This window comes from Styela clava, chromosome 2 (genome assembly GCF_964204865.1).
Source record: "Styela clava chromosome 2, kaStyClav1.hap1.2, whole genome shotgun sequence".
Taxonomy (NCBI): domain Eukaryota; kingdom Metazoa; phylum Chordata; class Ascidiacea; order Stolidobranchia; family Styelidae; genus Styela; species Styela clava.
This window is the reverse complement of record NC_135251.1, coordinates 10,267,866-10,292,594: the sequence shown is the minus strand read 5'-3', so window position 1 is coordinate 10,292,594 and position 24,729 is coordinate 10,267,866. Positions and strand designations below refer to the sequence as shown.

Genomic DNA, 24,729 nt, shown 5'->3' with positions numbered 1-24,729 from the left:
TGCACGCCTCTGCTCTACATTGACAGACTTGATAACTACAATTTATTCTTTTTGACGAAAATTTATTGATATGACTAAAAAAATTGTTTGCACTCAGAGTAATATAACGAACAGAAATAATTTACATATGAGGCACTGAGAATTTTAGTTAGTACCGACGTTTCAAATCGACAAGAATTGAAAAATACAAAATGAATTATATTGCTTGCCGACTTGGTAATAACAAATTATATTTTTTGAGCAAAATTTATTTGTATGATTAAAAAAATTATTGGCACTTAAAGTATTATAACGCACAGAAATAATTTACCTATAGGTCATTGAAAATTTTAGTTTTTTTTATTTCAATTCTTCTTTTAATTCAATTTTTTTTATACGACAAGGATCAAAAATACAAATTGCACTACATTACTGGTCGACTTACAATTATGGCTTGATACTGCGCCAGAATCACGCGGCGGAATCATATTGTCAGCTCACGCACGACTGGTGTAATGTATTCTTATTAAATGTCAAATTAATTTGAAACAAGTAGTTTTTTATTCCAACCTTTACCAGCAAACTGGGTTTGCTTTTTTTTTGCTTTATTAATACTAATATCTTTAGTTTTTTGTTACTATTAAAGTACTTATTTATGCACATATTATCAATATTTGAAATATTTGAACTGTACAAAAGCGGGAGAGCGACTTGTGCATAACAATATAGCTAAGAATGCATGAAAGATTAAATAAATAATTAAAGTAGATTTAACGCATAGTGAGCCAAAGGGAAGCATATGTTCATCACGATTTAAGGTATTCTAATAATGTTTTCTAAATTTTTATTGACGAATTGTGAATAGCATAAGAATAGTGTAAGCTTCATGCCGGGTGCAATATTGTAGAACACAAAAATACCAAAAAGATAAATTCAAATTACTATGAGTTTCAGTTGATAAACTAAGAAGCACATAAATTAAAAATACATATCAAAGTAATACACATCTTGAAGTTTCAAATGTAAATCCGCCATACACACTCCAACTATTTTTGGAGCAATCAAATAGTATCACATGTACTAAGTTATATGGGGCTTGTAAAATCACAAATAATCTCAAGTATGCAAGAAGTTAGGTAGTCTTTCCCCTGATAGTATTTTTTGTTTACGAACCATGGATTTTATTCGTCCTAAAATATGTATATATATATATACAGAGAGAGCCATCTTATAGCCAAATGATATAACATTGGATTAGCTGAATAAGATAAATGGTCTTTTCATTGACCAAGTGAACCACTGTCTAATATAAAATTAAATTCAAAAATTATATTATTTTAAATATATATATTCGTGATATTTGATCAGTGTTTTTTTCTAAATTTCAGATCTCAACCCAGCATATTACAATGTCAAAGTTCAACAATTCTTTCAAATCGTTTATCACGCCAGCCGAGGTAATGCTTTGATTTATTTAAGTGAGTTTTGGTAAAAATTCATTATCTCCCATGTGGATTCAGACGCTGAGAGGCCTAAGATGTGCCATTTGTGAGGTCTCTTTTATCGATGACGTAATTTGAACATATTATGACTAAAATTATCCCTATTCATGATAAGTAAACAAACACTGATAAATAAAACTATCATTCCATTTTTAAATAAACTGGTTTACGACACAAAAACAATCTGAAATCGTGAGAAATAATAATCATTCTTTGATTCGTTGTGCCTAAATAGATTTGTGTAATACCGATATTTTCTGATCTTTTTAAAAAAAAAAAACGAAGGCATTATTACACTGTTATCATAATTTGTATTAGCATATTTTATTTGTTAAGACTAAAGAAGTGAAGTTATTCAAATATATTTGCACAATCTTATTTCATGCTTTAATCTTTTGAACGGTGAATATTTGAGAAAAAGAATTATTAATCTGACAAATATCAGTTTCATGATTCAAACCGGTTTTATTTTGGAAGAAGCCTTTACAATTTTGAAACTACTTTAAATGAATCAAGCTCAAAATTGAATGTCGAGAACCCTAAGGCTGATGGCCCATTGGCCCAAATTAGGAACTGCTTATCCTGGCAAGCGGTATAAGTAGTCAAAGTGAACAAGCGAGTCAGGATACATGCTATGTTCTTAGTTAGAATAAATATAAAATATTTGGACAGGAAATTATGCAGTTTTTCATGTTCATCTTTTAATTTAGTAGCTAAATATTGGATTTAATTGCGCCACTTCAAAATCAAATCTTCACTGAGAATTCTTATGTACCCGAGCGGAAATGTTCATGCACTTCCATACAATTCCTTTTCAACTTCTATTTTTTTATTCTGTTTTTGTAGTGAATCGTACAATATATTATCAATCATTATGGACTTGTTCCTGCTTGATCAAAGTTAGTTTGTTCATATGCGTTGTTAACCGTCGTCTTTGCACTTGATAATGTATTCAGACCTCTCCTTCTGTGACATAAATTAGAACGTTGTTTGAAAAAAGTAAAGAGTATTTTCTAGGAGGGAAAATCTATGGATTAACATCAGGCATGGCTCGTGAATTCACGGAAAAAGGATGAGTCACCTATTTGTTTATGTAAACTTGGCACCAAGATCAATAAAAGGTCATAAAAGCTGAATAAAGTGAAATTGAAATCGCATCACAATTCAAACACATTGAATTTCTTGAGGCCATAAAAATCGAAAAACTTAAAGACCATCAGGTATATACAAAATTCAATACCGAATCCAACATCGAATGAAATCCTTTTCGGTTTAAATTTTGGCAATATTGGAAATCAAGACGCGCTAAGATATTTAGAACATTAATTAGCACGAGTCAATGAAATATAAAACATGGGATCTAGTTACAAAACGTGACGTCATCATTGATTGCTCACGTGGTTATTACGTTGATCCTAGCTAAGTGTGCATGTAGCTGGGTTTGTATCATGAATTGTAATACAATTTCTACAAAATGAGCGTTCTATCATCCTGTTACAATGCCATACAAAGCATACAAGAATGTAAAGATAGTATTCGTTTATTTATTCGAGTGTGACGAATTGTCTCACCCTTCCCTAAATATAGTAGCCGTGCTCCCTTTTCAAGTCTCGTTGATGAAATTAAAACAACCCACTACATATAAGATATACCATCACAACATACTATTTATGAGAGGTTTATCATTCAAATATTAGGTATACCAGTGGTCGAACGGTTGCATTGGAATACGTTACAATTAGTACGTTTAAGAGCCTGGTGTGGGGTCGGGTCCATCACTAATTCCAAAATATAACTTCGATATTTTAATTGCTTCAATCCAAAAATTGTTTACCTTTTAATCACAATAACTGCCAGTAGAATGATTAAAATAATCAGTATTGCCCCAATGATTGGTAAGACGATGGTTAGTGTTTTATCCCCTGTTTGCTTTTCTGCGTCGCTGGCTTCTGCGGATCCGGTAGGTGGAGTAGCTGCTATCACAAAAAGAAAAATAGTAATAATATAGAAAACTTGCCAAAAAGAATAAATGAAGTCCATAAAATTTAGTTACAAAAATTACTCCAAAATTATTGTTTTGTCTGTAAATTCAGATAAAATGGTAGTTGAGTAAAAAGTTAATAAATGTATGCAATTTTATCGTGAAATATATACCTACGCTGTTGGTAGACAGTCATGTACTGAAAGTATTGGGAGAATCTTACAAGGGGTTTTCAATTCATAAATTATTTTTTATCTTCCGAAAAACTTGACATGACATCAGTGATATAATACTAGGAGCAGTATTCAAATTATTTTCAATTTTTTTTACCTTTCTTTATTTTTGTTGCATGGGCAAAAATTGTTTTTTAAGTCAACGAGGTTATATTTTCATGAACCGCAGTCGTTTGGTGAGTGGTAGTTTTTGCAGCCGTTGTAGCTTGAATCAGAAAATGCCATAAGTTACAATGTGATAAGAATAGTTTATAGATATGATAAATAATGATTTCGCTTGTCGAACGCGTACCACAGCACTCATTCTTTCTTTATTACTAAGTGTTCGTTTATTTGAATCAAGGGTATATTATACAAGCACCAAAACCGCAAACACAGGTGTTCAAACGGTAATCGTACATTTGCACCCATGTACATTTGAACCCATACATTTGCATCCGTATATCCGCGGGTTCAATCTATATGCGGATGCTAAAACTCATGGGTTAGGGTTAGTATGGGTTCAAATATCCGAATAAAAAAAAATTCATAGGTGCAATTGTATGCAGGTGAATTCTCGTGGGTTCAAATTGCGGCTGCAAATGTCCGAGGGTGCAAATGTAATGGAACCGTTCAAACATGCGACACACCGGCTAAATTTGTTGTATGGATTTTAGGTGACAGTACATTTGAACCCATACATTTGCACCCATAAACTGCACCCAAGACATTTGAACCTCCATACGTTTGCACCCACCTACATTTGCACCTACGGACATTTGAACCCACACATTTCCACCCATGGATTTTAGCACCCGCATATAGATTGAACCCGCGGACATTTGAACCCATGTACATTTGAACCCACGTACATTTGCACCCTGGAAATTTGCACCCGCGCACATTTGAATCCATGTACATTTGCACCCACGTATATTTGAACCCGCAAACATTTGAACCCATGTACATTTGAACCCACGAACATTTGCACCCGCGGACATTTGAACCCACGAACATTTGCACCCGCGGACATTTGAAACCACGAACATTTGCACCCTTCTCATTTGCACCCTGGACATTTGCACCCGCGGACATTTGAACCCATGTACATTTGAACCCACGAACATTTGCACCCGCGGACATTTGAACCCACGAACATTTGCACCCGCGGACATTTGAACCCGCGAACATTTGCAGCCGCGGACATTTAAACCCACGTACGTTTGCACCCACGTACATTTGAAACCACGTACATTTGAACCCGCGTACATTTGAACCCAGGTACATTTGCATCCGCTTACATTTGAACCCGCGTACATTTGAATCCACGTACATTTGAACCCGCGTACATTTGAATTTTGAACCCACGTACATTTGCACCCATGTATATTTGAACCACGTACATTTTCACAAAAACTCACGTGGGTGATCTCCAAAACAGACGATGACCTAGAAAGCGGTATTTCGTAGAGGAAATTACCTGAAACCGGGGCGAATATGGAACGAATATGTTATCGCTGTTTATTCTCCAAAATTCACAGACCCATGAAGTCTCAAATGAGGGCCTTACTAAAACTAGTCTTACAGTAAGATTTTTAGTGGTCAACTCCTATAAATTTGTTCTGAAATTATTGTCCTGAAAGCGCCTACTATGGAATCACGCCCAGCATGAGATTTGGGAACTCTGTGTCCATTTCATGTTTTTCTTGCTAGCCTTCATATTACAAAATTGTAATATGAAGGCATACACGACCACGCTTTAATGTTGAAAATGAGTGTTGTCTCAAATCAGGTTTTGCCATTTTTCTGAAACCAATCTATAAATTGAATACTATTGTCGGTGTATAAATAAATAAGCGCACAGATTCTTCGTTTCTAAGAAAATATAGAATTAAGATATTGAAACTATGCCATTTTTGTAACAACATGTTCATAGCCAAATGCCAGTTTTATTAAAATATTGTTTCATTAGAATGTCAGAATAAAACAATACATAGAAATCGTAAGTCATGTAAATATGTTGAATATTCGAAAGCGAAGAAATTTTAAAAATATTAAAATCATTATCGTGACCAAAAATTGTTTTTGATGTTTACGCTATTTAGAGTAGATCGAACATAATCAGCAAATAGGGTCTGCCAAATACGATACCAAAGTCATAATCAAAAAGACTGCATTTTAGCTATTGAGTGGAGATACCTCAGCCTGTCTGTTTCAGTTCCATACGAAGAAACTTTAACTGATAACCTAACAGCAAGTTGTACATACTTTGATCTTTGGTGGGCCGTAACTCCTACATGAGCATTTGCCGCAATCAGTTTGTGGACTGCAATGTCTTTTCGTAGGCCATTCAGCAAACCACATATACTCGGATGTTTGCATTGGAACATTCCTTGTAAGGCGTTGTGAAATCCTTCTACAGCGTTTGTTGTTCTTGGAGCTGAAGGCATCATTTCAATCTCATCAGCATAGTTCCACAATCGAGGGGGAAATCTTGCTTCTCTTGGACGTGAACCCACTTGAGGTCCACGAATGTAGGTGGATTCGAAATATTGCAAAAGTTGATTGCATTCGGGCGAATCTTCGAAGCTGTCGAAAAGCAAGGTGAAGACTTCGGCAACCTCGGTAATGGGAACAAAGGCCAGAGCCGCCAAACTTTTGATTTTAAGATTGAAAAAGGGTAGACAATTAAACTTCTCTTTTAATTCGATAGAACCAACTTTTCGAAGTATAGCTTGTGACAGGTGAAAATAACATCGTTTAATTTCGGCCCTCGGAAATTGTGCATGGAATGCATTGATAGCTGCTATTTCAAAATCAACAATGATTTTGATGGGGTTAGCATTTGGGAAAATGATTTTCAATACTTCCAACATCTGAACGTATATTTCTTGTCGCTTGTCACGTAATAGGAAATATGCGCAGGGAGGATAGGATGCCCCCGCTTCACAGTGAATTGTATACAACTGGAAGAAAATATTGGGCACCACATCAAATGTACCGTCGCCAATATATGTGATACTATCTAGATGTGCAAGTAGTGAACGATCTCCAATGGCAATTATTCGATGACGATCCTCCGGGCCAGTGTCATGCAGCATGATATCTAAATATTCGGTCGGAATATTAGAGCTAGCACTTGTAGGATTCGTACGAGAACAATTTTTCTGTCGTCTTACTCTTCGTATATTTGCCTCCAGGGTCGACTTGCTTGGCAAGCGCATGAGTACATCTGTTGATCTATTATTCAATATTTCTCCTAAAATATATCTTGTCGATGTATTTGATGGTGTTGATGCTGCTACTTTTAATGTTGCACGAATGATCCCAACTTCTGTGAATGACTGTGATATCCTAGTTCTTTTATTACATTTTCACCGATCGTAACAACAGTCGATTTACATCGAAATTTCCTAAACTGACGGCAGCGTCAATGAATAGCATCTAAAACCCGATCATTTCGCCCGCAATATTCGTGTCCTTTGTAAATCGGTAAGTCGTTTCCTCTTGGAAATCTTGGAAAATTCAGGCGCAAAGGGACTTGTCATGTTTGCATTGCATTGGTGCGAGGAAAACCTTTGCGCGGGATCGAAATAACACATCAAATAAAATCCCTACTCGATTGGCACCGCGCAAGAGTTGTCGACCGTTCAAAGCACAAATCATAATAATCCCAAATTTGGCTCGCATTTTCCCGTGGAAGATTTTGTCGATTGAGTCTTATAATATTGACAATTGCGATGACAATGACAGACGGAGTATAATATAAATATATAAGACCAGAAAATAGTTTTAATAAAGCATTCGAGTATATAATCGAGAATTCCATGGTTATAATAATTGTTTTCGCAACGTATACATTGGGAGAAAGAATACTAGGTAGCATGGATGAATAAGGATGTATATGTAAATACGCTAATATCTGTAAATGCAAATGCCCATGGGTATAGATGTTCATGGGTGCAAATGTCTGTGGGTGTAATTGTACGTGGGTGTAAAAGTACGCGGGTGCAAATGTATGCGGGTTCAAATGTCCGTGGGTGCAAATGTAAATGGGTTGAAATGTCCGCGGGTGCAAATGTCCAGGGTGCAAATGTTCGTGGGTGCAAAAGTCCATGGGTTCAAATGTCCGCGGGTGCAAATGTCCAGGATGCAAATGTCCGGGGTGCAAATGTTAGTGGATTCAAATGTACATGGGTTCAAATGTTCGCGGGTGCAAATGTACATTGGTTCAAATGTACGCGGGTGCAAATGTACATGGGTTCAAATGTCCGCGGGTTCAATCTATATGTAGGTGCTAATATCCATGGGTGAAAATGTATGGGTTCCAATGTCAAATGTTCAAAATGTGTAAATGTATGAACACTTTTGATAAGTACAATACATTTCAATCAAGTGATAACTATGCGTAATAGTGCAGAAAAATATTCAAATTCGACCAACTTCCGAGGCTTTCGAACTTATTTTATAGTATTTTATTTGTATATTTTATTATTATATCTATGAATAAATTATATTTAAACTCAACTCACTTGAACTGCATTCGGAAACGTTACAATATTGCCATCGTTCTTCCTCGTCTGTTGTATAACACCACGGGCCATCCTCCCCGTCGGGGTTTCGGCAGAAGTTAGCATCTAGCCCAGCAAAAAGATACACTTCTGCAGTTCTAAAATGTAAAATTGAGAATAAAATAATTTTAATTGTCTCAGTATTTTGTGACTATTTTCATAATATATAAATTTGTTTGTTATTTAAAGACATCTTTTATAAAATTTGAATACCGAACCCCAACATCATTCGAATATGAAAAGTTAGAAAAAGTTGTTGTCAATTAATATTTTAGTAAGTGTAAGATAAAATAGTCATCAAAAATTATCTATGAAAAGCATTTTCGTTCATCAAGAAACAATCCAATAGCATGTAAATTTTATGACATAGTCACTTTGTCTTCAACCGTCAGCAACAACGGTCTCACCTTGTATGTTCGTGGGGATGCTGCTCGTTCCATCGCTGACACTCTATTCCAGATTTTGTTACCGTAATCTTTCCACGGTAACTTCCACCTTTATCTTCTTTAGTGAAACATTCCGATTCTTTTCCTAGAATCGTACACCAAAACATATATATTTTTTAATACACTCCCAAAAAATAATAGTTAATAGTAATAAAAAAAATTAATACCTATTTCAGTGTTTATGCTGGTAAAGGGAGTTGGAAAAATACCTGTGGATACATAAGCCTTATCTCCGTTGCATGTAATTATTTTGTACGTTATATTAAATGATTTGTCCAACTTGGTGTTGCTGTAATTAATATATGCATCAACCTTTCTGTTTGGATGCATTCATGTACCGAAAGTACTGATAGAATCTTACTAGGGGTTTTTAATTTATAAATTATTTTTTATCTTCCGAAAAACTTGCCAAGACAGCATTTATATCCCCTTCAGTCACGCACATATATCCAATTCAGAAAAAAATTATTTTTTATTACAAATTGACTCATTTTTGGTCATCTTTGACAAAAATATTGAAAAAAAAATTTTTCTCCCCCCCATATGCAAATTAGGGGATGTGTACAAATGTACACTTTGTGTCAAAGTCAAGAAAAAGTTGCTGAAAATTGAAAGAAATCAACAAATGAAAATTCTTGAAAAAACATCGAGTTAATTTGCAATCGTCTTAAAATTGTCTTTTGTTGCACAAAAGTTGTGAAAACGACCAAAATAAATGATATCTTGATTGAAAAATCAAGTTTCTAGAGCACAGATCTGTTAAGATTTTTTTCAAATTTTTTCTTTTCAAAAGTTCACTTGTTATGAAAACTCAAAAAGCAATTCTTCTCTTTTGTGAGGCACAAAAAGACGTTGCACTTGTTGCATTTAACTCTACTTCTTCCATTGTAACCCTCGTATTTGCATCTCTGGCCTAATCCATTGATGCAAGATGGAAAATGCATAAAACCATCATATCTAACATCTCCAACAGGTCGCTCTGATGATTTGCGCCTCTTAGCCAAATGTGGCACTTGTCTTTCTGTTTGAACTTGTTGTGAAGTAGAACGCGGTCTTCCGACAGTGGGACTCTTCACCAATACCGTGGTAAACACGTTAGCTTTGAGCAAAGCAAATGCAACCTCGCTTCTGTATTCCAGTAGGTCCATAATGCGTGACCTTGGAGTTCCATTTGCTCGTTCAATATCGCGATATTCTAGCCACGAGTTCGCTAGCGCAAAATCCATGAAGTGGAAAATTACTCTAACTGGCCACTTCTTTGTTTTAGCTTTGGTCCTGTACAGCGAAATGAGGAAATCTAGTTTATCGACTCCTCCCAGAATATCGTTGTACACCTGAAGTAGAAGCAGTAGAAGCAGTATTCAAATTATTTTTAAATTTTTTTACCTTTTTTTGTGTTTGTTGAATGGGCAAAAATTGTTTTTTGAGTCAACGAGGTTATATTTTCATGAACCGCAGTCATTGTGTGAGTGGTAGTTTTTGCGGCCGTTGTAGCTTCAATCAGAAAATGGCATAAGTTACAATGTGGTAAGAATAGTTTATAGATATGATAAATAATGATTTCGCTTGTCGAACGCGTACCGCAGCACTTATTTTTATATTTTATCATAAAGACTAAGATGGCAATAGACAAGGATTGACAAGTAACATTTTAACATTTCGAGTCGACTCTGAATAGGAAACCTGCAGCTTATACCTGAGAACTAGCGGATAATCTTATTATTAGATTCAAATAGACCAACTAGAAACTATTTTGGCGGGAACGGGAGACGAACAATATAAACTTAGTAAAGTCGCATTCTGTCGATATGAAATATTTTACAAACATGATTCTGGTTAAATTTACAATTTCTTTGGAATTCTATCAGGCAAATTAAGACCTGAAGTTTTATAAACTTTTTTGTGTACATTTGGATATTTTTAAATATCCTAATCATCTGATATTGGGAAATATACATATACCTTTTTGGCCAATTAGAAGAAATAATCCCGTTAACACATATGTAATTTTTGCCACCATCATGTACATGCTACCCACCGATAACTTTCATAAAATCAGCAGGCTTGCGTTGGTGTGTTAAGTACGCTACCTCTGTGTTAATTGCTATTATATTAAATGAATGTATTAATCATCGATCATCGACTTCTTTGATTACTTCCCTAAGATTGAGTAATGAGCAAAATATCAACGGTGACATGACAATCCTGGTATGGTCGTATTCATTGGCTAGCTTTTGTGGTTAAGCTATATATTTATCAGTTATTAGTGATCTACCTGAAATTTAAGTTTAAATCAAACAATTCAATGGTCAATTAGTTGCAATATTAAAATAGTAATCGCGAAAAAGCGGTGATATTTTTAACCGGCTGGCGGTTAATTATTTTATATTAATATGATTATTTGGAATATACGAAGCAGTTTGTAAGCCCAAATTCGCTAAAACACCATCAAAATAATGGAATGGTAAAATATAGGGAATTTTTTTAGGGGGCAATGTTCGGTGAAATAATATATATCAATATATATATAAATAAATGAATCAGTCTCTTCCTATAGGTATGCCAAATATTTGGAAATTGTTTATGTAATTTTGTTACGAATTAAATACATAGTGAAATTTCGAATTTAATAATTACATGTTTACATATCTGTCCCTTTATAGCTCCAACCTATTACCTCGGGTATATATTGCTTGGGGTAAAATGAATATAACATGACTTGAACAAATTGATGCTTTCTTGTCGTAAATTATTTGGTTTGATACATTTGCCTTATTCCTTTTCTTGTTTTTTATAGATTGTGTTCCTCCATCGCACATTTTGAATGAACCAACTTTTTACAACTCACGTTTGACAAACTTTGCATAACAGTCTTAACATAAATGCACCAAATTGGCAATCTATATCTTTTGTCTATGCCTCAAGGAGAAAAACACTGGCTTCTATAGATTATTACGGTAGCATCCTTTGAATGTAGATTGAGGACAACATACTAGCTAATCCCAAATCACAACATGAGGCTTTAGAAAGTTTCTATATATTGAATAGAACATTGAATAGAACAAACCAATTTGAACAAAACTGACAGGATACACACCAAAGCACGAATGCTCTTATCAATATACTGTTACTACTGGAATGAGTTTCCGTTAGCACTTCCTACACTGAACATCTATCAAAGTATATTTCGATATTACTCATCAAGCGATTGTGGTACTGTAGTTGTGGTATTAGTCAAGGTCCGGTTTAAAATCGGCAGAAAACGAAATCCATTACATTGCTGTCCGACTTGATAATTACAATTTATTATTTTTAAGCAAAATTTATTCATAGGACTAAAAATATTGTTTGCACTTCGAGCATTATTATCCACAGAAATAATTAACATATAGGTCATTGAAAATTTTAGTTTGTACTGATGTTTCAATGCTAGAAGAATCAAAAATAACCGTTCAGATATATTATTTAGTTTATTTCCCCTGAATACTACATATACACTGACATCAATTAAATATAAACTAGCAATAAATACGTTCGTGGGGCATATCCTGACTCTATTCAACACTACAACACTACATTCTGGCATTCCAAATCGAATTCCCATTTGATACTAATACGTGTGGTCTGGGTCGGCTCTCGCTAAGTGAATCATTCAATATCATGAAATTAGAATTGTTTAACAAAATTTTACCCACATTCCAATAAGCCGCTGTAACGTATACTGCCGCTCGTAGTATCTGTAAGAGTGGTAGCAAATCGGTATAATGCTATATTTTTAATAGTTTCGTGTTGATTCCACGCTTGTCCAGTGTCGTCTTGATCAGCGGTGCCCAACCCTCGACCCGCGGGCCACCTGTGACCCAACGGTGCAATTTGTGCGTTCCGCGGAAATTTGTTTTGCTGATGCCTAATCAACTGTTTAAGACTGAAGGACAGACAGCAAACGGGGAGGAATTCCTTTTAGGGGAGAAATCTCGCTTTGACTTTGTATTTGCTTTAGGAATACTAATATTTCAAGGTTTTTTATCATTACTATAGCACTTATTTATGCCCATATTGTTACTACTTGAACTGTACCAAAGAGAGCGACTTGTGCCTAACACTATAGCTGAGGATGCGTGAAAGATTAAATAAATAATTTAAGTAGATTTAACGCATAGTGAGCCAAAGGGAAGAGTTTAACGAGAGAGTTTGGAAAGCTCTGCTTTATCCCATGTGTACTGTAAACAGCTCCGGAATATTTACAATTTGAACTCATCGATCTCCAGGCAACTATAGATTTGAGGTGCTAATTCCTGATAGAGAGAGAGAAAGAAAGAGAGAGAATTGGGTGGTAATTTGGTATACGATCTCAGCGGTTGTGTGAGTATGATCCTAGAGATTTAGTTAGGGTTAGAAACTTATATGAGAGTGTCTTCATGCGATTGAGAAAACGTTAAACAAGTGAGATCGCATACCAGAGTAGCACCGAATTTTTTTATCAAACTCATGTTGTTGGGGATAAGGAAAATAAGTAAAATAACAATGCATGTTGCGGGGGCCATAGAGACAAACCTATTAATTGTGAACCGTTCTTCTTAAGAGTGAAAATTTGCATATCACAGTCTCAGGACGTGGTAATTACGTTGCACAGTATCAAAGATGCTAGTAAATATTGAAATGTTGAGAAATTACATTCCAAAACGCTCTAATTATTCTAAACATATTCTTTCTATATTCTATTGCTGCTTGAAATCACCTATTATTTATTACATTTGCCGTATTCCATAACATTTACCTGTAATTAATGATGAGTGACAATTTATTTAATGCGCGACCCGCGATAAGACTAAAAAATAATTTGTGGCAATAGAATGTTTTTGAGTTATATAAGGCTGGACTTGATAACGTTTTCCAAGAATATTTGGATCTTTTATGGCGCTCCTGAAGTACATGAACCAAGATGGTGTACATCCTGAACCCTAACCTGTTACACATACTATGTTCAGGTTGTGCGCCATGTAATTCAATTTCTTAAATCATTCCCAACCCCAAGTGAATACTAATTTGTTATTAAAAACGTGACGATGGTGTTTTTCTCAAATATCACATTTTTCCGTTAGTGACGGGGGCTTTGTACAAGCGATCCAAATAATTTTTCGGTTAGAAAGTCAGTGCAATTACTATTTATAATTCCAGGAGCTAGAACTGAGCAATCCCGTATGCCATACGATACGTATCACATGTTTTCTGAAGCAGTTTAGAAACTCCCCATAGAAAGACGTAGCTACTTTCCTTGTTTATTTCATTCTCTCTCATTTTGACTCTCTTTTTTATGGTATGACGTCACAGGCCCACTCGTGCGTAAAGCGAACCTACGTATTTATCACGAAGTTCAGCTCGCAGTGCGTAAGCGATACAGCAGGCTGGTACAGTGTTCGAGTTGGCTTTTTACCAATAGATTGATTTTTAGTTACAGGTTAGTAGCGGAAAAGGCTGATTATATTGACTAGGTTGAATCTGTTATAAAGATGTTATTGTAAAGCTGTTTAGTCGATGAGTAGGCCTGACAAATATCTCGTTGTTTAGTTGTAGTGCTGTCAGACTGTACAGCTGTTTTAGTTCAGCTTGAGATACGGCCAACTTGATACTTCAAGCTGGTGAAATCGTCTTCGCAAAGATACAGCGAGTTAGATGTATAGCAGAAATACTCTGTCATATCCATTAGGTTTATAATACAAGACGGAGTTAAAATACTGAAACATTTTTTATTTGGTAAAAATAAACTTTTGCCTCAACGAGTTGTGTGAATTGTTTCAGTTTTAACTGTTCACTAAAGCAGTTACCAGATTTCTTAGCGCGAAGTAGTTGAGCCTCGAGGCAAAATTCATTAATGGTCGCGCCTGAAATTTGAGGTAAGTGACTAAGGCATAAGAAATACCGAAAGTAAAAGGCTGTATTTTCATGGCTGGTAAAACTGCAATTTCTATCAAGTTTGATCTTCCGTGCTATGTTGAATTTGTAGTGCGGTGTAGACATGGCCTCTTTACGAAATAGCGGTTATATCCGATAAACAGTTGAGTCTCAGCAGGTCATCAAGTCCGTGTTGATTAAGACTTGGTGTCACATCAAGTAATTGTTCGTTGAATTATATTTGAAGATTTCGTTAATACTATTATTCCTTAACAAATTACTCAGTGAGATTCGACTATCTGACTGTTATTCAAATAATAATCATTATTGTATATAAGAATTGGCACTTGCGAACCTACTTAGCCAAATTCAAAAGAGTGTAACAAATAATGTTGATTTATTATTGACTATTTGATTACAAAGTGTTCCTGATGTGCGTGAAATGGCCAACTGTGACCACTGTGTTGGTAATATAATGGACTTCCGCTCATTCACTATAGGCGTATTACTTATTCTTTTCCAATCAAATGTTACTGCTTTTGAACACTCATATACAATAAATTAAGTACCGATTTACCGACTGGGTTAGTGGAATGTAACCTTAAAAAGTCTCTATTTTTTTCTTAAATGATTTTTATTCACATCTCTATTACAGCAAGTTTTTATGAGGTTTTTAACGTTCCCCTTCGGTTATTAGTATTTAGACACCAAACTGCTAAAATATATGCAGTATACAAACATCGTATGCTTTAATTCTGAGGTTATCAGGCAGAAACATATGAAATTGATAAATTAACAGGCGATAAAAAACAATAATTACAATGAAGTTTAAAGTTTATGTGAATTGACAAATTTTGATGACAGTGTAGGTAATTATAATCGATTCTTTTCTGGCGTATGCCCATTCGCTATAAACGTATTACTTTTTTCCAATCAAATGTTACCGCTTTTGAACATACTCGTATACAATAAATTAATCAATGCAAACTTTGAATTTCTACATTTTTTCTAGTTTTATTTTAATTGCATCTCTGTCACAACAAGTTTTTTTTACAACTCTCTTCCGTTAATGGAATATAAGCTGCTAAAATATACGCATGATTGTAGTTATGTAAATCATTTTTTTCAAAAAATCAGATTAGCAACCTCATAGACACAAAACTGAAAAAAATGGAATAACGTAAAATATCCCTTTACAGGGGTGATTTTCAAATTGACATCAAATCCATTTTCACAATATGACCTTCAAATCATTTCGAATTCAATAGATGTAGCAGTTCCAGCAGATTTCTAGCTATCCTCGTACATAGGGATGGGCAATATAGAATAATTTACTATTCTAGAATATTCTAGAATAGTTAAATCGAATCCAGAATACCGAATCCTATTCTATTTTCATACCCATTCAAATAGTGGGAATTTCCACAATTGTAAATGTATTACTATGAATTATCTTTTATTTGGAAATGTCCTGAACATTTGTTTCCATTTGATATTAAACAGGCATTTCCCAGGACAATAAAATTTAGGAATACTACAATATTTTTTCCTTCAATTGTTCCAAATGTATGTAATCCCTAAATACTGAAATGCTAAATTAAGACACGCTTTACACACTTTAATAGTAAGCGGTTAAATACAAAAATAGATATGAAACGGCGTTAAATCATTTTCAATGTTAGTCTGCCGAGTTTACTAAAACATACCCGCTGAGAATTAATTAGATGCAGGACCAGCGTGTGGCCACTGCAACCTATGCGGCCGTTGTGAAATATTAAATTTAACCACTATATTATATCAAAATCAATTTTTTATTCTGTGCTAGCAAGACTCGTAAAACCAAGTTTCCGTAAACGCGATTTCGTACTTAGTTATTAGGTAATAACATCTAAAGACTAATTCCTTTTCTATGATTATCATTACATATCATTATCTACCCAGACTTGGCCCTACTTAAACTCAATACGTCACTATCTTCGCCAGATGCGGCAACTTTTTCTTTAAATTTTCGGCGACTAAAATACTATGAACACTTGATCAAACGTGCGTCTATCTTGAACGATAGGAACGGACCGAAAAATATGTACCGGTAATCATTTGAGAGTGATATTGAAATGTGACAGATTTTCGCGTATTGCGATATAACTTTATATTTCGGAAAATGGTGTACTTAGTTATTAGGTGATAACATCTAAAGACGAATTCATTTTCTATGATTATCGTTACAGAATATTATCTACACAGACTTGGTCCTAATTAAACTCAATACGTCATTATCTACGCCAGATGCGGCAACTTCGTCTATCTTGAACGATAGGAAAGGACCGAAAGAAATGTAATGTTTTGAGAGTGGAATTTAAATGTGACAGATTTTCGCGTATTGCGATATAACTTTGTATTTCGGAAATGGTGTAATAAAATTATTCTTAAATAATATTTGATCTAAATTAATCGCAAGCAATGTTATAACATTTGACGCCTGGCTTTTGTTTACATGCATCATTTTTTGGGAAAACTCGCAAGTCGCGAGATATCATTTAATGTAAAATGAAGCAAGGCACGTCTGTAAACAATTAAAGATTGTTGCAATCAGATTATCGCTAGTAAGTCGGCACAAATAATTAATAATATTATGCGTTAGCTATACACTAAAGCAAATCAGTAAAAACGCAAAAATGTTGCAATAACGGGTCTTCGCCGACTTCTTGTTCTGAATATGCCGATTGAGATTAGTGTTTAATGTTTACCGACTTTATGAGCAGACGCAAGTAATAATAAACGAGAGAGATTTCCACGCGAGAAAAAACGCTCGTGCGATATCCACGCGAGAAAAAACGCTCGTCTTTAATTGATAAATTAGAAACCCGAAATACAAAAATTGACGCTTGGCGCCGGAAAGGCGGAAACCGAATCCTGATATCGGATCCCGTTGGATTCGAATACTTTGGGATTCGAATCCTCCGGATTCGGTATTCTATATTGCCCATCCCTACTCGTACATTTACAAGCTATGTGATTCGTGAATGTGTAATAAGTCGAGGAAGTGGGAAATCGCAGTCGTTTATCAACATTTGGCATTAGCATGATGACGTCATGCAATATGACATCAAAATATGTCACTCTTAAAATTGAAATCGTTCGAACCCGGAAGTTTTCTCAACTCCGGAAATGAGTGATCAATTTCGACCTTTTTTAGAAGTTTAATCATTTTCATCCCATTTATGTATTGGGACATGTATAATTCTAGATAGCTTTTAAAATCGTAAATTCCGACTATTTGGGTAGGACATTTCGCAACCACTTGCAAAATCGAACCCTTGTGTCAATTCATTTGCATTTTATTATGATTTCAGCAGGGGTGTCTTTGTGGTTTCTATATAATTGAATTCAATGCAAAGAGTGATTCGTAAATTTAAATATTACTTTTTATTTCTATCTGGATTCACCACGTTTTAAAAATTACTCAAAACGATTCTAAATTAGATTATTGCCAAATATACTGTTCATTAAGTCTTGCAAAAGACGTGGTACGTGTTCGCTCACCCAATAGTATTCAATTAAATAAAACACGCACGCACACACATACATTTACGGAGACATAATATAATCAGAAGATAAATGAAAAATTATTTGTAATAAACATTTCTAGTAAAACAAATATTTTGAGATTGATACGCGAGCGATTGTTGCCTCGGTTAAATGAACAGGAACAATCACGATTAATTCCTTGTGGTTTTATTTGTGCCGTACACATCGCATGGTTCGATTTATCAATCCTTGCCGCATTGAATTTTCCACATGACATACGTTCAATTTTCCTCGGATATATTATTCACGCTATGGATTTTTTGTGTGAAATTGACCATGTGTTCGGGTCAAAAAATTTAATTACGTTTTAGCAACCTAATTTTTATGACAATGTTTAGTAATAAAAAATAGGCGTATAATAAGACGAAAATTAGTCCATGCGTGTCAGAATAAAGTGATGTACGGTTTATGATGCGTTGTAGAATAAATGATATTAATACATCATTTTTATAGTGTCTTAGAAAAAACAGTAGAAATGAAGTTTTTAACATTCATGTAAAGAAATTTCGGATTCACGAAAGATATTTTAATTATTAATTCTTTCTACATCTGTCAGTTGTTAAAAATACAATGAAAACATTATTTATTTGCGATTCACCAATGATGACACCTTAGTGAGGACATTGCTATAACTGTTTTTAACTTATTATAGTTTATCTTAATTTGTGATTTTAACAGAACACTGCTATAGTTATATCGCTGCTTTCTGTGGAGTTACAAAGGGATCATAGCGAAAGTATTGCAACATTAAAAACAACTGGGTTCATTTTTATTGACAGATCAAATGCCAGCACAAGTTTCAATAGTATAGGGTGTCCATGCGGTCATAAAAAATTTTGAAATTGCAAAGGGAATTTATCGATGCCATTTATTGTTTTGGCCCTCACAGATCTATCAAGTGAAGTATAAATACTTGAACAATTATTGATTAAAAACAATAAACCTGGTTAAGATATATTGAGAACTGACTTCATAACAAAATTGAAACTGTAAAAGGACTTTATGGACATCCTGTATTTCCAATTTGTTCCATTGCATTGCAAATGCATTTCACATTCTGTATAGGCCACTTAGAGCGCTAACATCAATGTTATGTCTGATCTTACCTGAGGCCGGTATTCGTCTTATCCACGTTAACAATTCTCTAGCATTTCCAGTTTGAATATTTTACTTATCAATAATTCAGACAAAAAGTTTTGTGCGTCCCTGACACCTATATCGATTTCTGTCTTATTCATACCCACATATGACGCAGGTTCCGCCATTGTTTAAAGTAAGAAAAGTGAGTCTTGGACACTTATTTGGCGTTTACGCATAGTCGACTCATTAAAATTTTACGCGATTCCCAGATGATCTATGCTCTATGGGGCTCTTTGTGTAGGACAAATGGTTTGAGTGATGCTTTTGCACAATTGCGCCAATTTTGAACATGTCTTGTTTTGTGTAGAAAACCGCTAAGACGTCATGGAATATATTTTAATATTTACCCCTATTCACATGTCATTTTAAAAAAGATTATATGTTTTAATAATGGGTGTTTTAAGAAATTTATACTTGGCATTACGATTTAAAAATCGTTAAAATCCTAATTTTTTCGTATATTTACGTCCCCAAAGACCATTACGACCTGTAAAAAGCATCAGGGATTCCCAGTGAGGATAGCTAAGAGTATTGATGTTGTTAACATTTGAATCTTTGCCAATCATTGTTTTTAATGCTGAAGATCTCTCCTTTTATTAGTTCACTGGGTATATATAATCTAATTCTCAGATTTTATTGCAGAGATATCATGTTGGTTTTTACGGATCACCGTGTAATGCTCGAAACTACTCTATCTAACATCGTTATCTGGGACTAATTTTTTCAATAGACTTTTTCTTTGGTTAACCCTACTCGCTATTTTTTTTATTGTTAACAAAATAATCATTTAGATAAATATACATCTCATAGTCCTATTCATCGAACCCGAAAAAAACAAAAATCGTCTATTTTTAAGCAATTAGATGATAATTCCGTTTGCTAAATTCTTGAACAAAATCATGGGAATGGTTTTTCGCATTCGGGTTATAAGGTAGCATAAAATCGAGTGCTTCAATTTGTTGACTGTTAAGATCAGTTTAGGAAGGATGCACGATATTATATGTAGGTAGATATGTAACAACAAATCCAGTGACGTCAATATGTTGCGTTAATAAGAATGACAGAACTCGGTGTCTATTGGTTTTACGAACGGTGGGACGCTGTTTACTGAAATTTTGCGTTAAAACAAGGGAGAAATTGTTCTGCTTATATATATTGATGTTTCTCTCACTACGAAATAATGGGCCTACAATTCAGATTTTATTAGTACGTGGAAATATACTTTAAATCTAGTGTTATATTTTCTGTGGACTGAAATGCTATTTGACATAAATGAAGGATTTCTTCAGAATTTGATGTACGTTCGACTAGGGGCATAAATATCAATGGTAGGTAGTTTGTACCAAATCGTTGTTTGGAAATGAAATACTGAGTACCCCAGAGGACATGGATTTGATATTACAGGGTGGTCGCTAAAAAGCAGAAAATTTGAAGGTCAGACGAGAACACGAATAAAATACGTACTACTAATTTTTTCCGATACGCTTTTATTTCTTTTAGCTTCTAGGTTGTTTTAGGTTGATACCTTTTAAGTTTTATTTGATTTCTGTAATATTCTGAGTAATATAACATATGCCTTCGAAGCAGTTTAACAAATTTTCTATTTTTGTAGCAACCATCCTGTAGTTCCTTTATGTTCAGTAATCAGTTTTTATACGACTTCTATTCACGTCTTTTGCACGTAACACGTCCCTATATGCAACAACCATCGATAAACCAAAGAATTTATTGTAAATTAATCGGTGCGCATTGTATTCAGTCCTTATTTACTCAAATAGCCTATGCAAATATTTTGCAGGCATAGAATCTACTAGACATAAAATTGTAACAAGCTTTTGTAGCTTTCACAGGATCATCCGTTACATGTTATGCTACTCTTTTAACGGTTTTATTGCGTTGTAATTTTTGATATCCTGTATAGCAGAGATAGTCCGTTATTCGGTATCAATTCAGGCCGCGTGCCTGTCTACCTTGGTCTTTTTTTGTGTGAAATTGACCATGTTTCCTGGTCGCAAAATTTAATTACTTTTGTACAACCTAATGTTCATGCCGATTTTTATTAAAAATTAGAGGCCGATAATAAAACGAAAAGAGCCTATGCGTTCTCGTAATGGTTCTAATAATACGCTAATTTCATGGTTCTTCAACTTTTTTCGTCCCTTCGTCTATTTTGGAACTCTTTATTCCTCTGACAGATTTCTTCAATCTTTTTTTTTATAGCAAGAGTTATACGCAAGTCGCACTTCCGCCTTCGTACAGTATGGGAAGTTTATAATCTGTGCTTAAGTAAACATTATAGTAATAATGAAGAACTAAATTATATTAGTAACTATACAGCAGTTACAAAATGAAACTCTTCCCCCAAACCACAAAATTTCTCAATTCTTGACTCAAAGCACCTACTTTCCTGGGACTACAGGAGAAAAGCCTCACAAAAACGCGTTGAATTATTGCTTTATTACGGATAAATGTTGAAAGATAATATTCAGATAGGCAAGTTGAAAAAGAAAATTTCTTTTACTAATATATTAATGGAACTTTACAATATCAAGAAAATAGTATCGTGAGTTGGTTTTATTTACTTTTGATTAATAGCGATGTTTTTTCCTTGTCGTAATCAGTACCGAAACTAGTTGGGCGACAAACTTAACACCAGAGCAGTCATACCGGATAAATATAGGAAAGATAATTAACAGACAGGCAAAATGAAAAAGAAAATTATTTTTACTAATCTATTAATGAAACTTTGCAATATCAAGAAAATATAATCCTGTACGTGTACTGATTTGATCAACATTTGAATAACAGCGACGTTTTCCCTCTTGTCGTAATTCATACCGAAACACTAGTTGGGCGACAAAGTTCATACCAGAGCAGTCTGGTATCGATTCGTCTTGGTGCCAGGTCAATCAATCAACTCGGAAATTTGGTATGAGTACATTGCGTATCAGAAAACAAAAGAAAATGGCTACTGTAATCAATATCATACAATAGATATGGATAATCAGTCTAATACTGTATCTAATTAGTAAGTACTAGGAGACGAATTTTCAATAATATCTAGTTATGGAAGTATTATTTTGTTAAAATTTTAATCATATAATATTGGATATGTATGTATATATGAAATGAGAAAGAGGAGTATAATGTTATTTTTATCATTAAATTGCATATTGGACTCGAACTGGGCGTATGGTCCCCTTTATCTAACTTTTTATAGTTGTTCTTGCTGGGGTTCGTGTGGGGTTTTGAAAAATCGTTTTTTGCAAAACAAATGAACCTATCGTTTTCCATTTTTTAGTACTCAAAGATAGGATTTGCGAGAAAACGTGGGCCGATACTTTATCTCAAATTTTTTGTTTTTTGCTCAATTCACTGGCACACATTTATATGGCTTCCGATATAACGTTGCATATGACATTTTTGAGTGCAATACTTTTACATTTTGCTGATATTGTATTTCCGCTTGTTAAGTGACGTTCGTGTTCAGGTTCTTGAGCATTACTCTGTTCCTGTGTTATGTTGTATTGGAATAATGTATTTTAAGTTCGTTTTGTCCATAACTTGTTGGTTTAGATTTATATGAAAACTGAACATTGGATATAATGCATAGCGCTCAAAATTATAACGTGCATCAAATGCTTTATTCATAAAATATTATCAAATTTCATATGTTTGGTATATTAAAAATATTCTTCCGGAAATTCCCGACATTCCGACTTTCGCGAAAAAGTATTTTGTCGCTGATTTATTGTCGATAAATCACAAGCTCTATTATGTAGTATAAAGACTCGCTGAAAAAGGATACCGATTTATTGTTCAACCATTTTCTGCATGGTACTGACTCCTGATATTTGACTCGCCATTAAAACCGTTATACAATCTCGGGGAAATTTCGCTGATTTATTTCCTTCCATTCAAGATCTAGAACTACAGACGGGATTTTTGAATTTTGATACGTCATTGTATGTAAGATGTTTTGCAAAGTCTGTTCTAGGAATTGGCGACTATGTAGTTTCGGTTTTATGGTCAGAAGCCGAAATAATTTGTTTGTAAAGTTTCGTGTCAGGCTTTGGAATAATCTGAGCATTTATGCCCTTTAAGCTGTTTATATCCCTGTGGTACGCCATTACTGCCAATGAACAAATATAGAAAAAAGGTTGAAAGTACATAGCCTTCGCTTTAAAATAAACTTTAAAAAGTAAGTCTTCTTCGATGCATATTTGTCCATCATATTTGTTTATAAAATCACTCCAAAATACATGATAAATTAAATATAATAATAATAAAAACGAAACCATGTGTTACACAGATGTGTGTCATCGTATCATCGAACTGAAATTTCGTCCTTTTTTCAATATAGAACCACATTAAAATTGTTGAAATCATTGATAGTTACTTCAGTGTCGATTTGCAGCCTGAGTATAATTTTTTTTTTGTATTCTCCTTTTCAAATCCCCGTTAATCATGTTCCAGCCCAAAATGGTATTTTAAATCATTTTCTTTTTTTCAATTATTTTCGCCCATCAGTAGAAAGTTTTACATACTTATAATGATCAAGAATTGTGGACTTTTATTGAAAGAATTCCAATATATGTCATCATATACTTTTTAATTACTACGTTTTGCACGAAAATTACCAATGATTTGAAGATTGCATTCTTATTTGAATAGAATTCCCCCGTATTAAAGATCGATCGAAATTTGAAGTCATTTTAACCATAATTATAAGTGCCAAATTGTTATTTGTTTTGAATACTGGTTTTTGTCTTCCAAAAATTTTGTTTAATAATGTTCAATAGCTATTATTTTCTTCGCAGTTGGGCCATGTTGTCATTCTGTGAATTCCTCTTCTCTACAAACTCATCGAAATTCCTTGTAACTTATGTATGGATTGCTCTAAGAATTACCAATACCTCATCAAGATTCCTTACTTTATATTTGGAAATGCCCTAATAATACAGTTGTTTTGATAAGATCTAATTCCTAAAATAAAGTGTGATAAACAGATGATTCACTGTTTTACACTTTACAATATTTGCTATATATGAAATAAGTATGTGGATAATTCCCAATAGGATAATATATATATCAGCAAATGAAATTAGAATAAACGCTGGGATCGCTTGCCATACTGTTTAAGTAATTTCGATGATAAACGCTCAGGGTGAAGATAAATTGTATATATTTGAAGTTTGTTTAAATAATGTACAATGTAAATTAAACAATATATAACCGGGAATTTTATAAATTGTATATATTTGTAGTTTGTTTAATTAGTGATGATTAGTTTGACTTTTATCATGTCTGAATGATTGAACATGCTATGCTCAGTGTGAACAATATTGGATAGGTTTTGATAATTTGATTGACTATATTATTAAATTCATTTGTACAGATGTAAAATATATTCGTCGA

At 34.0% G+C, this 24,729-nt stretch overlaps 1 protein-coding gene across 2 annotated transcripts; it reads right to left on the bottom strand.

Annotated features, from left to right (window-relative positions):
- Positions 1-1,364: 1,364 nt before the first annotated feature.
- On the bottom strand, positions 1,365-10,774 carry LOC120336025 (hepatocyte growth factor-like). 2 transcript variants are annotated; one of them, XM_078110280.1, is made up of 7 exons: positions 10,654-10,774; positions 10,078-10,185; positions 8,653-8,776; positions 8,207-8,343; positions 3,793-3,900; positions 3,316-3,457; positions 1,365-2,447 (listed from the first exon to the last, which is right to left on the bottom strand). In XM_078110280.1, the coding sequence occupies exons 1-5, from the start codon at positions 10,718-10,720 to the stop codon at positions 3,830-3,832; spliced, it is 507 nt and encodes a 168-aa protein (XP_077966406.1). In that variant the 5' UTR covers positions 10,721-10,774; the 3' UTR covers positions 1,365-2,447; positions 3,316-3,457; positions 3,793-3,829. The 2 variants fall into 2 exon arrangements, with proteins under 2 accessions (XP_077966406.1, XP_077966405.1); XM_078110279.1 differs by having other exon boundaries at positions 3,316-3,454.
- Positions 10,775-24,729: the final 13,955 nt, after the last annotated feature.

Excerpts from the sequence above, each read along its gene's own strand:
- LOC120336025 (XM_078110280.1), bottom strand. The coding sequence starts at position 10,720 with ATGTACATGATGGTGGCAAAAATTACATATGTGTTAACGGGATTATTT. Across the intron at positions 10,186-10,653 it reads TCTTCTAATTGGCCAAAAAG|CTACAACGGCCGCAAAAACT; the intron begins GTATATGTATAT and ends TTCTGATTGAAG. Across the intron at positions 8,344-8,652 it reads CATCCCCACGAACATACAAG|AACTGCAGAAGTGTATCTTT; the intron begins GTGAGACCGTTG and ends TTTACATTTTAG.